The 13,921-nt window shown below is 36.7% G+C and overlaps 1 protein-coding gene across 1 annotated transcript in view; it reads left to right on the top strand.

The window, feature by feature from the left end:
- The window catches only part of ME1 (malic enzyme 1), a 199,021-nt gene that overhangs the window by 20,421 nt on the left and 164,679 nt on the right, over nt 1–13,921 (top strand). The window contains exons 2-3 of the mRNA XM_040474057.1: nt 7,884–8,017; nt 12,074–12,223. Coding sequence (XP_040329991.1) covers nt 7,884–8,017; nt 12,074–12,223 — 284 coding nt within the window. The remainder of the gene's footprint in view (nt 1–7,883; nt 8,018–12,073; nt 12,224–13,921) is intronic.

The raw sequence follows: 13,921 nt of genomic DNA, 5'->3' as shown, positions 1-13,921 counted from the left end.
CAGCACTTCCAATAATAGCCAATTTATGGAAAGAGGAATGGATAAAGAAGATGTGGTTTATATATTCAATGGAATACTACTTGGCAATGAGAAAGAATGAAATCGTGCCATTTGCAGCAATGTGGATGGAACTAGAAGGTATTATGCTGAGTGAAATAAGTCCATCAGAGAAGGACAGATCTCAAATGTTTTCACTCATGTGTGGAACTTGAGAAATTTAACAGAAGACCATGGGGAAAGGAAAGGGGAAAAAAATAGTTTCTAACAGAGAGGGAGGGAGGCAAACCACAAAAGACTCTTAAATACAGAGAACAAACTGATGGTGGGTTGGGGGGTGGGGGAGAGGGGAAAAATGGGTGATGGGCATTGAAAAGGGCAATTGTTGGGATGAGCGCTGGGTGTTGTTATGTAAGCAGTGAACCACGGGAATCTACCCCCAAAAACAAGAGCACACTTCACACACTATATGTTAGCCAATTTGACAATAAATTATATTCATAAAAAAGTAAATGAAAATCCACTGGCTCTCTTAGGTAGAGGTGTTCTTTCTTTTTATTAATTAAGCAAATGTATCACTTAAACTACAAAATAGTTCTACTTGCTTATATCCTAAAATACGTAGATGAAACGAATTTTAGGTGTTATGGTTATGGTATTTTGCTGTAAATTTTAGGGTAATGAAACCAAATGTTTTTTTTTAAAGAAGCTGTTGTTAATATATTATTGGTTGTAGCTAATTGATTTTATGCCTCTTAAAGCAGATGATCATGAGAGAATTTAGTTGCACAGATTCAAAATAATCATTTAAAAACTTGCCTTGGAAATGTGTATTCTATCTGGCTGGTGGGTTTTGAAGAAATAAGGTTGTGTACCACCAAAAAAATTCTAGAAGTCATTATCTATGTTTTCAATTAGAATTAAATAGATCAATATCAAAGAGCAGTATTTGGCACTATGGAAGGTCTGGGGGAAGAAACCATTCAGTAGAATGTGTCCAGGACAAATTAGTATCACTTCTCTTTCTGTAGTTATAAAATATGCATATAAACTATGTTAATACATCGTTGAAATATTGACATATAAAGGTACAGCTCATTTTGATCTCTTTATTTCAGAATAATAAATAATAAAAACAAACCTTACAATGAATACATTTTATAATGAATTATACATAAATAGATTACTTAAAGATATTTGTGATTTAGACAGTGTTTTCCTTTTTGCCATTTTGCTTGATTACTTTGAGTCCTTATTCAGGGAAAAAAACAAGGCAAATTACTGAAGCTCAAACATTAAAGATGGTTAGTGCAGAATTCAGAATGTATCTTTTCTGTTTTTATGGTAATTGTTTCTGATAAATTACTTAGGAAAAAGTTTCTTTCTCAGTTACCATGCAAGCACAGTTTTTAATAGAAGTCTCTTGTTATGCCAGGAATTTTGTTTTCATTTCTGCTTGATGGTCTCAGTTTTCTCAAGAAGATATACATAGATCAATTAGTAGAGTCCAGAAGAATAGTTGTCCTGTGTGCTATCCTCAGCAGTGAAACAGCATACCATTCTGCTGTCTAGGGATCTAGTCCAAAAGGTTTTTTAAGGAGTGGTGAAAGTAAAAGAAGGACAGAAAATGAGAAAACCAGGGTTGAACCTTGGGTGTATGAGAACGCTATTAGGGAATTAGAATTATAGGTGGTCTGGAAACCTAATATATGTATAGACGTCTAAACTTTTTAACTACATGAAAGACTCAGTAGAAAGCAAATGGAAGTTAGAAGCTGCATGTATACGTGGGATACACTGTCCTTTGTTGGATAGGCCCCACAGCATAACCCTAAGGTAAAAATTCTTTGAAACAGATACTTGTTACATCAGCTTTTAATAAGGAGAATGCATTAAGATAGTGTTTCACTGTATTAAGCTAGCGTTTAATAAGGAGAATGTGTTAAGCTGTTTGTAATCTCTACAAAATATATATGAATATGTCTCTGTTAGTACGAAAAAATGAAACTTAGAGCCAGGATTATTAAATGGTTCAGAATTCCACTTACCATTTGCTGCATACTTTCTGGAAAGCCGCAGGTTGGTAGGAATCACCTTGATGTGTCATTCTTAAAAACTGTGGTTTAAACAAAATCATGCCATATATATTTTTGAATTTTCAGTGATTTTAAGATTTAAGTTTGCTTATGTGTTAACTTTTTTTTTTTTAATTCATAAAGATCAGTAATAGAATATGAACCTAATCATAGGACTTTAACCTGGACCAGTTCCCAAATTTTTAAGCCGTAGTTTTTTTGCTTTGTTTTGTTTTTGGTTGTTGTTTTTTCAGAATCAAATTGACACTATTATGCCATAGAATATTTGGTTAACAGCATATGGGGGGTTGTAGTTACTAAACATGAAAGAATATCAGAAGATAGCCAGATGGCATTGCCATTCACATGGCATGCAATATGGGAGACCTGTTAGGTCAGACCGACATTGGAAAATTTATGTAAAAAGACTGGCTAATATACCAATAAATGACTAAGTGCCATTATTAAGTGAACACAGGAGAATATGTTAGTGCTTCTGATAATAAGTCTTATTCTCATAATATTGATAATTTTTATTCTTGGTTCGGAGGCATATTTTCAAGGTGTAATATTCAGAAATTTACTGATTCTTTACATATGTTCATGTATTTTTGAGGCGCAGTTTTACTCTAGCTTTTTTCCCATTTTTAACTTACAAATTTTTCATTTTGAGCAAGAGAAAAATTTATTGAATTTTTCTTTCTTTTTCAATTACATTACTGTACATAATTCTGTTTAGAAAATTTTTTTTTAATGTTTACTCATTTTTGAGAGAGAGAGAGAGAAAGAGAGAGAGAGAAAGTATGAGCAGGGAAGGGGCTGAGAGAGAGGGAGACACAGAATCCAAAGCAGGCTCCAGGCTCTGAGCTGTCAGCACAGAGCCTGATGTGGGGCTCAAACTCACGAACCGTGAGATCATGACCTGAGCCAAAGTCTGACACTTAACAGACTGAGCCACCCAGGCGTCCCTACATAATTCTGTTTTATTCTGAAGAGTTATTCATGACATTATGTTTTTTTTTTTTATTAAATTTTTTTTAACGTTTATTTATTTTTGAGACAGGGAGAGACAGAGCATGAACGGGGGAGGGTCAGAGAGAGAGGGAGACACAGAATCTGAAACAGGCTCCAGGCTCTGAGCTGTCAGCACAGAGTCCGACGCGGGGCTCGAACTCACGGACCGTGAGATCATGACCTGAGCCGAAGTCGGATGCTTAACCGACTGAGCCACCCAGGCACCCCTCATGACATTATGTTTTAAAGGATCAGTCTTCCCAGATATTTCTTTAACAGGTGAAGTATGCTTTCCATTTTACAATTACTTTTTTTTAAAACAATATCCCTTACTGATTGCTTTTAATTTTAAACTTAATTTTACCAGAATTAGTATGCTAATCAGTTTCCTCAGCAGCAGTTGTACTATTTTTTAAAATTTTAATATTTCTCAGAAGTTAAATATTTAAAGCTTTCCATTTTGTTTATGTAGCAAGTTACTGAATCCCAGTTATGTCAGGTACTTTTAACATTTATTTATTTATTTTGTTTAAATTTTAATTAATTTAATTTATTTTAATTAAATTCAATTAACTTGAGTTCATATACAGTGCAATATTGGTTTCAGGAGTAGAATTCATTGATTTCTCACTCATATACAATACCCACTGCTCATCACCACAAGTGCCCTCCCTTAATACCTATCACCCATCTAACCCATCTCCCACCCAACTCCCCTCCAGCAGCCCTCACTTTGTTCCCTATCGTTAAGAGTCTCTTTTGGTTTCTTTCCCTCTTTTCTCTCCCTGCCTCCCACCCTGCCTTTCCATGTGTTCATCTGTTTTGTTTCTTAAATTCCACATATGAGTGAAATCATGACATTTGTCTTTCTCTAATTGATTTATTTCGCTTAGCATACATTCTGTCTCCATCCGTGTTGTTGCAAACGGCAAGATTTCATTCTTTTTGGTGGCTGAGTAATATTCCATTGTCTGTGCGTGTGTGTGTGTGTACATATATACATACCACATCTTCTTTATCCATTCATCAGTGGGTGGACAGTTGGATTTGCCATAGTTCAACTATTGTTGATAATACTGCTGTAAACATTGGGGTGCATGTAACTCTTTGTATCTGTATTTTTTTCTATTTTTAATTTCTTGAGGAACCTCCATACTGAGTGGTGGCACCAATTTGCATTACCACCAACAGTGTAAGAGGGTTCCCCTTTCTCCACATCCTCGCCAACACCTCTGTTTCTTGTGTTGTTAATTTTAGCCATTTGGACAGATGTGAGGTGGTTATCCCGTTGTGGTTTTGATTTGTATTTCCCTGATAATGAGTGATGTTGAGCATCTTTTCATGTGTCTTTTAGCCATCTGGATGTCTTCTTTGGAAATGTATCCATGTTTTATGCCCATTTCTTAACAGGGCTGTTTGATTTTGGGGTGTTGAGTTTGATATGTTCTTTTTTTTTTTTTTAATTTTTTTTTTCAACGTTTATTTATTTTTGGGACAGAGAGAGACAGAGCATGAACGGGCGAGGGGCAGAGAGAGAGGGAGACACAGAATCGGAAACAGGCTCCAGGCTCTGAGCCATCAGCCCAGAGCCCGACGCGGGGCTCGAACTCACGGACCGTGAGATTGTGACCTGGTTGAAGCCGGACGCTTAACCGACTGCGCCACCCAGGCGCCCCAAGTTTGATATGTTCTTTACACTAACCCTTTATCAGATATCATTTGCAAATATCTTCTCCCATTCTGTAGGCTGCCTTTTAGTTTTGTTGATTGTTTCCTTTGCTGTGCAGAAGCTTTCTATCTTGATGAAGTCCCAATTGAGTTCATGTTTGCTTTTGTTTCTCTTCCCTTGTCTAGTAAGATTTTCTCTGGTTGAGGTCAAAGAGTTTGCTACCTGTGTTCTCCTCTAGGATTTTGATGGTTTTCTATTTCACACTTAAGTCTTTCATCCATTTTGAGTGTATTTTTGTGTATGGTGTAAGCAGTGGTCTAGTTTCATTCTTTGGCATGTCACCGTCCAGTTTTCTCAACATCATTTGTTGAAGAGACTTTTTTCCATTGGATATTCTTTCCTGCTTTGTCAAAGATTAGTTGACCATATATTTGTGGGTCCATTTCTGAGTTTTCTGTTTCATTTCATTGATGTATGTGTCTGTTTTTGTCTCAGTTCCATACTGTTTTGATGACTACAACTTTGTAATATATCTTGAAAGCTGGAATTGTGATGCCTCCAGTTTCACTTTCCTTTTTCAGGATTGCTTTGGCTATTTGGGGTCTTTTGTGGTTCTATACAAATTTTAGGCTTGCATGTTCTAGCTCTGTGAAAAATGCTAATGGTATTTATTTTTATTTTTATTTTTTTGTTTAATTTTGAGAGAGAGAAACAGAGCACAAGCAGGAAAGGGGCAGAGACAGAGGGAGACACAGAATCTGAAGCAGGCTCCAGGCTATGAGCTGTCAGCACAGAGCCCTATGTGGGGCTCAAACCCACGAACCATGAGATCGTGACCTGAGCCGAAGTCAGACGCTCAACCAACTGAGTCACTGAGGCACCCTGCTGGTAGTATTTTGATAGGGATTGCATTAAATGTGTAGATTCCTTTGGTAGTATGGACATTTTAACAATATTTGTTCTGCCAATCCATGAGCATCGAATGCTTTTCCATTTCTTTGCGTCTTCTTCAGTTTCTTTCATAAGTCTTGTATGGTTTTCAGAGTACAGATCTTTTACTCTTTGGTTAGGTTTATTCCTAGATATCTTACTGTTTTTGGTGCTGTTGGAAATGGGATCAATTCTTTGATTTCTTTCTCTGTTGCTTTGTTATTGGTATATAGAAGTGCAACAGATTTCTGCTCATTGATTTTATATCCTCGGACCTTCCTAATTCATGTGTTAGTTCTAGGTACTTTTCTAAGCACTAAAAATGGAGCAGTGGAAAAGAAAAAAAAACCCAGACAAAATCCTGACCTCATGGTTTTGCATTGTGGTTGGAGACACAAACCACTGATAAAAAAGCAAATGGCATGCAGAAGGTTCTAGCAATACCACGAGTGTCTCCTGGTGCCTACTGGAACTCCTAGGCAAAGGACTGACAGGCTGCACTCTGCTGTTCTCTGGCATCCAGGAGAGAGTGGTTGGGCCAGCCACAGCTGAACACTATGGATTATCATTAGGAAAGGGCCCATCGAGCTCCTGGGGAACAGAACAGCTCCAGAGGACCCCCAACTGAACTTGTAACAATGGGGCATTTGCAATCATAAGAGTGGCTGCTAGTGGAGAAAAATATCTGGAAACTGGACACCACCTGCTGCTGAGAAGTCAAGATTGTATACAGCTTCTCATTCTGGAGGTTCTGGAGCCATCACTCCCAGCTAGCCCTTGTAGACAACTTAGAGTGCTCCACTATGTGTCATTCAGTGGACTAATCTATTTGACTTTCTTCAGTCTGTTCCCTGACCTAGAAGTTTAATTAAACATAAGGCTTTTTCATCAGTGACATGAATAAATGGGCCTATTAATATAAAAAATAAGAAGAAAGAAAGAGTTGCTCATCTGTTGACCTCCTTCACCTACTTTCTGAGGTTCAATGTGTTCATTTCTCAACAGTCAGGGTCTGTCATCTACCTCTGGGGTGAACCAAATTGTCTTTTCCCCTGAGCAATAAACCTTCTAAAGACTTAGGAATCACTGTTCTACCATTGCAAGAAACTTTCAGGGGCAGAGGAGGATGGCTGTAGAATCACCCATTACAAAGTCAGTGGACACATGTCTACCCATCCAAGCTGTCTTAAGAAGCATCAGTAATGGTCATAATGAGTGAACCCAACCATCATCATTTTGGTGCACTTTTGCCAGACCCAGAGAAACAGTTGTCAGTCTAGTCAAAGAAGTGTTTTGGGCTTCGGTAGCCCCAGGAGGAGTCATCTCCAGGGGAATGGCTCATCCCATTCTTCCAGATTAATGACTACTGGGGTTTCTCTGCTACTACTTCCCCTCTTATTATATTCCAGCAAATCTCTTCAGTCCATTCTGGGTTTTTGTATCAGCCCTTCAGTTATATTTTGTTACTTACTTTTGAGCTTCATGTTTTTTACAGTCAGTGTTCATGTAAACAGATAACATAGTATAAAATAATAGGGTTCTAATGGACATACTGGCTGAGTCTGGAGAGGCTTTAGAGAGGCATTAGAGAGGAGGGAGCATTTAAGGTCAGGTTTGAAGGACAGAGAAGCAGAGAAAAATTTTTGTCCGTGGTGTCATGAAAGAATAAAAGGGTGTGGTATGTTTAGGCAATGGTGAGAAAGTTTGTGTAGCTAGAAATGTAATAAGAACAGTAAGAGATAGTTTGGGGGAGCAGTGTTGGGTGTGTCAATTATATATAAGGCATTTCCTGATCTATTTTATAGGTTGAGGAACAGCAGGTCATAGGTGGTTCATAATTTTAAAATGTTCATAATTTAAAAATCTCTTGTAACTCCTATTCATTTATATATTTAATGACAGTAATAATATTTATGTCTTTCATTTGCATATCTTCACATCATTTTCTCCATTACCTAATTTCAAACCTCAAATATGAATGACACAGACCTGAAAATATTATAGTACTCTAATATATAAAGGTGAGGAAACTGAGGTATTGAGAGATTACACAGTTGGATGGCCTTGTTTAGGCAATACCAGATGTTCTGATTTTTAATTCCATATATTTGTTGGATTTTAAGTGTGTGTACATCTATAGTTTTTGGTTATTATTCCCTTTAAATTACTGTTTGTTTGTTTGTTTTTTTCCTCCATAGGACTTGGCTTTTACCCTGGAAGAGAGACAACAATTGAATATTCATGGATTGTTGCCACCTTGCTTCATCAGTCAGGATATCCAGGTTCTTAGAGTAATTAAAAATTTTGAGCGTCTGACCTCTGACTTTGACAGGTAACATATTCCTGAAGATGATTTTTATGTTTCTCTTAGGCAGTTGTCTATTTTTTTATTGGATGAGGAAGTTAAAGTATTTAGTGATTTGGACAGAGTAGTCAAGTTTGAGAAGAATTTGCCTAGAAACACAATGATGTTTTTAAAAAAAAATTACCTTCAGTAGCAGCATTTGAATAATATAAATTTTTCTTTTCTAAACTATATCCTCAGAGAGACCACTTTTCTCTTGTGATCAAATGGTTGCTATAAAGGTGAATTATCAGGAAATGCTATTCTAAAATATATGTATTTTTTATTTTGAGATAGAGTGTGAGCAGGGGAGGGGCAGAGAGAGAGGGGACAGGATATCTGAAGCAGGCTGTGAGCTGTCAGCACAGAGCCCAACAGGGGGCTCAAACTCATGAACCGTGAGGTCATGACCTGAGCTGAATCGGATGTTTCATTGACTGAGCCACCCAGGCACCCCAGGAAATGCCATTCTAGACAGAGCAAAACAGGTCATAGTGGCTTTTAGTCAGACTTTAAGTTCATTGTAGATAAAAGCATACTGTTTCAACTTCCAAGCTTGGTTCTAACACTACTGCAGATTTGGGTCACTTACTTTTAGAATTCAGTTTCTGTGTCTGCACAAAGGTAAAAGTAATGTTTTCCCTACCTTTGGAATTAGAGAGCCCTTGGTTGGAATTCTGGCTGTATTTCATGAGCAGTGGGGCCTTGAGCAAATTGCTGCAGCCACTGCCATGACCACTGTACATGCCTGGCCCTGTGCTTTTGACCTGGCCCTTTCTTAATAAGGTGCTGAAACCCTCCAAACCTCAGGTTTTTCATCTGTGGATTAAAAGAAGTGACAGTTCTTTGAAAATATTGCTGCAAAGGTTAGAAGAGGTAGCAGACCAGTACCTAGTAAGTATTCGTATTAGGGTTCTCCAGAGAAAAAGTACTAACATATATACAACATACATAACCTGCTGGTTCTATATAGATTGATTGATTGATTGATTGATTTTAAGGAATTGGCTCACATGATTATGGAGCCGAGGTAAGTCATAAATTCGTAGGCTGACTGGCAGGCTGGAAACCAAGGGAAGAGTTGCAGTTCGAATCCAAAGGCAGTCTTTGGCAGGATTCCTTTCTGCCGTGGGGTTGAAGAGATTAATAATAATAATAATGAAGTAGCAGTCCAATTTCCCTTTGGTAGTCAGCATCAATCACCCCATCCCAACCCATCCCAAAAGAAAAGTAATTCTTTCCTTTGCTTGTTGATTCAGAGGCATATGGTGCCCAGAGTGGCTAGCAGTGGTTTTAACTTCCAGTTCAGTGAAATCATTGTCTCCTGGTAGAAACATTCCTCCCTTTGGAACTAAGACTTCTAGGCCGGCAGAGCGTAAGTTCACAGGGACAGGAAGCAGAAATTTTGTTAGTCACCTGAAGGGGGGGGGGGGGGGGGGCAGGGGTCATAGTGGTGCCACTTTTATTTCCATCCTTTGGTTCGTTGACCTGTGAATCCTGGCTATAGGAGAAATAGCACCATATATTGGACACTGATTCAGAGTATAGCTAGCATTCTGGAGAACCTTGCCCCAGCTTTGCAAGGTGTTGCCACCTACCTCGTACTGTAACTGAGTCACCAGAAGGCCATTCTATCATTCTGTCAAGCCAGCTGCTTCAGGATGGTGGGAAACATGGTAAGACTAGTGAATTCCAAGAACATGGGCCCGTTGCCACATTTCATTTGCTCTCATTTGAAGTAAGTTCCTTGATTAAAAGAAATATTGTGTGGAATACCATAGTGGTGTTTAAAGCATTCTATAAATCTGTGGATTGTAGTTTAGCCAGAGGTATTCTGTGCAGAGAAGGCAAATTTGTATCCATAGTAAGTGCCTATTCCAGTTAAAAGAAAAAAAAAGCACCACCCCTCCATGATGGAAGCAGTCCAGTGTAATCAGCTTGCTGCCATGTAGCTTGTTGGTCATCCCTTGGAACGGTGCCAAATCAGGTGCCCAGCATTGGTCTCTTCTGCTGGCGCATGGGGTACTCAGCAGTGTCTGTAGTTAGATTGGTCTGGTGAGTGGAAGTTCATGTTGCTGAGCCCATGGATAACCTCTATCACTGCCATGGCTACTTTTCATGAGCCCATGAGCTTCCCAGGGGCAGCTGAGGAAGGAAGCTGATCCATTTGCCTAATGTGTATGTTTGCTGTTTCTTGAACTCCTTTACATTCTCTTTCATTTGTTCTGTTAGTCTTTCCTTCAGACTCAAATGTTTTTACTTTACATTCTTTTCCTGGGCCATTTACCTCTACCGTGTAAGAGCTAGTCACGTTCATGTTTTTACCATAGACTGTTCCTCAAGTATTTATTGAACATCGGCTCAGTGTCAGGTGCTCTTTCAGACATTAGGATTATAGACAATGATCTCTGCCCTCATGGAACTTAGGTAAATTATTTTTAAAAAGTATTAAATACTAAATAGTAAAATAATAAATTAGTATGCTAGAAATTGACAGGTGCTAATGGAAAAAAATAGGATAAGAGGGGCTGAGAATATTGAGGGATGGTATGGTTAGTTTGCATTATTATATTGTCATATTGATCAGCATAGACTTCATTGAGAAGATGACTTATGAGTGAATAATCAAAGGCAGTGAGGTGATTAGCCATGAGGAAATCTGGGAAACAGTGTTCTTCACCTGGTATGTTCCAGGATCAGCAGGGAGACTTAGGTCTGGATCAGAATGAGCTTGGGGAATATGGTAGATTGGGAGGGGAAGTTAGCAAGGTAATGGAGGACAGTTTCCGAATGGCTTTGAAGGCCACTATAGTAGGACTTTGGTGTTATTCTGAGTGAAATGGGGAGCCATTCAAGGTTTTAAGTAGATCAACAAGACCTGATCTATTTTTCAAGAAGATTGTCTGCAATGTTGTGAATAGAATGTAGACTGGAAGAATATTTAGGAGACTATTACAATAATAATAATTATTAATACAAGAGATTAGACCCAGGATGTAGCAATGAAGGTATGTAGATTTTAGGAATATATTAAGGGTAAAGCCAACTTAATTTCCTAATATATCAGAGATGAGTGTTAGCTTTCAGAGAAGAGGAGGAAGCAGCAACGAAACAGGAAAGGAATAACCAGTAAGACAGGAAGAAAACCAAGAACAGTATGATGGCCCAGAAGTCAAGTAAAAAAGAGTATATTGAGCTCTAAGGAAAGACACCTGTGTCAAATATTTTGATGGATAAAATAAAATGAGGTCTGAGAATTGATCACTGATTCAGCAGTGATGATTTCCACATAACTAAATCAGTTTAGCTTGGCTGAAAGTCATCATCTGCAAATGTTACAGGGGTTGATGTAACCCATCTGTTTGCCAAACATTAGAATCCTTGTAACTCTGGCTCCAAATTTTGTGCATTTTCAAGTCTTCTGGTGAATGAAAATGAACCTAAAAAGTATGGTAAGACTGTTAAGTGCAATTTTGCAAGACTATTTTAAGTTGTACTCAGCGGTTTGGTGTTATTCTATGAATTCTCGAAGGTTACAGGTAACATAATAAGGTTGGTGTTTAGAAAGGTAACTCTGGGTTAGAAATGCCTCTAGAAAGAAAAAGGACATTTGATAAAATGATAAGAAAAGTCTCTTGAACTTGCCTACCTTAGTAATTTTTAGAGTCACTGCTTATTCCTTATTGTCTACTTTTCATTTCCCTTGGTTATTCAGTACTACAAGTTAAAAGATGAAGTCTATTTACTTAATATTTAAATTCTACCTATAGTGGCATTTTCATTTTAAAATAGGGATAAAATCTTTCCAGGTATTAAATAAACCTGCTGTTTCAGCAATGATTTTAATGTTTGAATAAACCTCACTCAGGTTCATGGTTCTTCATTCTTTGAGGTGTTTAAGAATATTTCTAAAGTCCTTTTTGATCAGATGTTTTCTTTATGACCTAAAAAGTACTTAATACTTTGTTGAAAAATGGTTAAAAATCTAAGCAGCTATTTCATGATTTATTGGAATATAGATCTCATTATGTCCAATTTCCACAGGTATCTTCTCTTAATGGATCTTCAAGATAGAAATGAAAAACTCTTTTACAGAGTGCTAATGTCTGACATTGAGAAATTCATGCCTATTGTCTATACCCCCACTGTGGGTCTGGCTTGCCAGCAATATAGTTTAGCATTTCGGAAGCCAAGGTATGTAAACTTTCATTTTAAAAACACTTGAGTCTTTATTTTTTTGTAAAATTTTTATAATAATTAAGAAATTATTGAATGGAAGTTAATTTTAGAAAAATTGAAATCAAATTTCATTTAAAAGAACTTCAGATATAAATATGTGTAAACATTAAAAAATATAGTATTATTTTTCTAGATTTAAGATCATGGGAAAGCATTATAAGCCAATTTAGGTTTCCTTTTATAGACAATAAATGAACTTGTTTTTTATTTGGGAAGAAAGTAATTGACCATAATTAAGCTTGACTTTGAAATGTTAATTAACACTATTTTCTATACATATTAGAAGTTAAAACAAGGATTCCAAATTTTTCTGAAAATTAATATATTTTCTAAATTAAGAGTTGGCATTAAAGTAGCTCTTTAAAAAAAATAAATTAGCTCTTTTGTTGATTTGTTGATTTTCCTTAAGTGAAATATTAGTCACCTTTAAAGTTGTGTAAAATATAAAATATAGTTTTTCTAAATCCAGAGCTTTATTTTATTAGTTATATTACTTTAAATACTTTGAAGCAGGACGCATTTGAAATAAATAATAAATAGTACTTTTAACAGCAGCAAAATCAAAAGCTCAAGTTGAATATATTTATGCTTCAGAACTTATAGTTCTGAATTTAAAGATAAAAAATGTTTGTAAGTTTATACCACAAGTAAAAAAGCTTATTAAAAAAACTGCCAATGGGGCGCCTGGGTGGCTCAGTCGGTTAAGCGTCCGACTTCAGCTCAGGTCACGATCTCGTGGTCTGTGAGTTCGAGCCCCGCGTCGGGCTCTGGGCTGATGGCTCAGAGCCTGGAGCCTGCTTCCGATTCTATGTCTCCCTCTCTCTCTGCCCCTCCCCCGTTCATGCTCTGTCTCTCTCTGTCTCAAAAATAAATAAAAAACGTTAAAAAAAATTAAAAAAAAAAAAAAGAACTGCCATTGAAAGGAGTATTCCAAAGGTAATATCTGAAACTTAGATTGAATATGTGGATTTCCCATAGATAATATTGGTAATATTTAACACACTTGTGTCATGTTATTCTTTGTATAAAGAATTGACCCCATCATCCCTTGTATAAAGTAAATAATTAGATAAATATCTGTAGATGGTCTCTTAAGTTACATTAATAGCATATATCTATATTGCATTTATAAAACAGCTGTATTAACAGTGGATACATATTTTATTAATAGAGCAAGAGTTAGAATTTAGCTGGTAATTGTATTGTGAAGAATAATTTTGGGGGGTATAGAAGTATATTTATTTTTTAATCATACAAACAATATATCTTCATTATTGAAAAAATGAGAAAATACAAATATGCAGAAGGGAGAAATGCTTTGGAAATACCTAATGTCATTATACCAGAAAACCTTTAAATTCACACAAATATATACTGTTTTCCTTACACAAAGATCATACTATATAAGCTCTTCCTTATCTGTCTTCTCTCAATGACATGAACATCTCTCCATGTCTATAAAGTGTGTTTCTAAAAATAGTCTTCATAAAAGTGTGTAACACTCGGCTGTTTTAAAATGTAATTTAAGCATATTTTTTGAAATTGTAACTGTTTGGGATACACTGAGAAATGCTAACTATAAGAGATGTAGAGGAGCATAACTCAAAGGATTTGGGTTGAAGTTGACATAGAAGTCCCAATAGCAACAATTAC

Source organism: Herpailurus yagouaroundi, unplaced genomic scaffold (genome assembly GCF_014898765.1).
Source record: "Herpailurus yagouaroundi ecotype Mexico unplaced genomic scaffold, PumYag 139, whole genome shotgun sequence".
NCBI classification, from domain to species: Eukaryota; Metazoa; Chordata; class Mammalia; order Carnivora; family Felidae; genus Herpailurus; species Herpailurus yagouaroundi.
Note: the sequence above shows the minus strand (reverse complement) of the source record. Positions and strands in the feature narration are given on the sequence as shown.